We start from the raw sequence: 2,131 nt of genomic DNA on the forward strand, positions 1-2,131 counted from the left end.
GAGATCCTTTGGTAGCTCTTCGCAGTCTGCCTGGGACTTAACTAGCTTGAGTAGTTTTGTAGCCTCTGCGAGCTTAGTGTGCTGACCAGCCCTGCTCCCAGGACAGATCCCTGGGGATCCCACTAGTTACCTCTCTCTGCTGTAAAAAACTGACCAGGAAAGGAGACAAGGGGCCCCGGGGGAGCGGTTGGCTGGATCAGGAAGGAGGACAAGGGGCCTTGGTGGCAGTCAGCAAGGGGGGCAAGAGGCTCAGGAAGGAGGATAAGGGGCCCTGTGGGGGCAGGAAGGGGGCACACAGGCACGTAGCACCCAGACCCCCACTCACCTCCCGCTCCACCTCGACCCTGGCCTCGTGTTCGGCAGCGTGGGTGCCGATGAGGGGCTCGGTGACCATGGGCTCGCCGCCCTCTCCCACGTGGTTGGCGCTGTGGTGATGCACCAGCAGGGAGCCCAGGCTGCCAGCTGAGATGTTGCGGGGGAAGAAATCCTTCTCGTCGCTCGGGTGGCTACAGGACGAAGCCAGGGGAAGGGTTTGCCGCCTGCATGCGCCAGGGACTCCAGGCCCCAGCAGGCCATTCTCCGCGCGGCCAGCGCGCAGCACACTGGGACTCAGGGTCTCCCTGGAGCACCCGCTAGCACAGACCTCACTCTCTCCCACTCCCCCTCCCATCTCCCTGAGCCCCCCTCCAAGCCGCTGGGACAAGGCCCTGCTGGGCCCCAGATGTCTGCAGCCTGCTCTCAGAGCAGGTGTGGGTGTGGCTGTGCTCACGGACCCCACGGCTATCAAAGGGCCTGCACCCACCATCCACGCACAGCCTGGGTCTTTGCCCCAAGTGATGCCCAGAGGATAACGGGCACTCATCAGCGGGACAGTCGGGCAGCCCTGGCACCTGGCTCGAGGCCCCAGGGGGTTGGGTGTGTGCACAAAGCTCCATCCCCCAGAGACCATGCTGGGCCCCGGCAGAGAGCGAGCAGCCGCATACAGCCAGCCTGGGGCAGCTCCCTCTCCAGGCTCTGGGGCGCGTGGGCAGCTCACCTGTGCTTTAGCAGCAGCGCCCGCAGCACGTTGGCACGGTCCTCGGCCCGGATCTGGTCCGAGATGATCATCTGTTCTACCACCTGGTGTGCCACCCCTGGCAGCGTCTTCTGGTCCAGGTCCAGCAGCACGGCCCCTGGGGACAAAGCCGAGGGCTGAGTGGCTGCCCCACTCCATCCATCCCCCTGAGGACGTCCCTGACCCTGGCTGCGCCTGCTGCAGCCTCCTGCCCCATGACTGCTCCCTCCCACCTACCATGGGAGAGGGTCTTGCGCAGCTCCAGCAGGCTGCGGAAGCTCAGGGAGGCCACATGGGGCTTCCCCCAGCGATCGGTCTCCTCCTCCACATCCTCCTCAAACTTGATCCAGCGCGCCGTCTCCTTCCACTGCAGCTCCTGGTTCTTGTCCACCACCAGCTCGTTCAGCTCCACGAAGACCTGCCGGGGCAGGGGCAGGGGCAGAGGCAGGGGCCGCGGGGTTCAGGGGGTGGGGCTGGGGTCCCCTTAGAGGGCTGCCAGACCCTGTGCCCCTGGTGCCCGTTCCCTAGCTCCTGCCCCCAATGTACTCCAGCCCCGCCATGGACCCCAGCCCCCATGGTGCCCAGCCCCCTGCCCTTACCCACTTTGCCCAGGCTGTGGGTCTTGCCCAGGCCACTGGTCTGGTTGCTGACGGTCCATTTCTGGAAGAGCTGCTTGAACATGGCCGACTCGGCCCCGTCGTTCTCGGTCTGCACGCGGGTGCTGGGCGAGTAGTTCTTGGCTTTGATGAAGCCCTGCAAGAGACAGAGCCCGGTGGGCTGGGGGGGAGTAGAGAGGGGGCCCCTCATCCAGCCGGCGACATCGCTGCCAGGCCAGCGCTGCACTGGGCGATTGGAAAGGCTGGGGCCCTGCAGGGAGAGTGGCGCCTCGCCCTGGTGGGGGGCAGCCTTTTAATAGCTCCCCCCAAATGCTCCTGGGTCTCCACCTGGATATCCGTGCCGGCAGGTACAAAGCAGTGTGTGTGCGTGTGCATATGGGTGTGTGAGGGGGTCTGTGTATGCAATGCCCATGGTGTGCCAGGGAATCTGTGTGTGTGTGTGTGTGTGCACATGAGTGTG

General features: G+C 65.0%; 1 protein-coding gene across 1 annotated transcript in view; it reads right to left on the reverse strand.

Moving 5' to 3' along the window:
* Window positions 1-196: 196 nt before the first annotated feature.
* Window positions 197-2,131, reverse strand: part of LOC116831972 (anion exchange protein 2-like) — a 7,968-nt gene continuing 6,033 nt past the window's right edge. The window contains exons 6-8 of the mRNA XM_075061416.1: window positions 1,292-1,472; window positions 1,037-1,172; window positions 197-506 (exon numbers count right to left, since the gene is read on the reverse strand). Coding sequence (XP_074917517.1) covers window positions 197-506; window positions 1,037-1,172; window positions 1,292-1,472 — 627 coding nt within the window. The remainder of the gene's footprint in view (window positions 507-1,036; window positions 1,173-1,291; window positions 1,473-2,131) is intronic.

Source organism: Chelonoidis abingdonii, unplaced genomic scaffold, assembly GCF_003597395.2.
Source record: "Chelonoidis abingdonii isolate Lonesome George unplaced genomic scaffold, CheloAbing_2.0 scaffold0607, whole genome shotgun sequence".
In the NCBI taxonomy this organism is placed as follows: domain Eukaryota; kingdom Metazoa; phylum Chordata; order Testudines; family Testudinidae; genus Chelonoidis; species Chelonoidis abingdonii.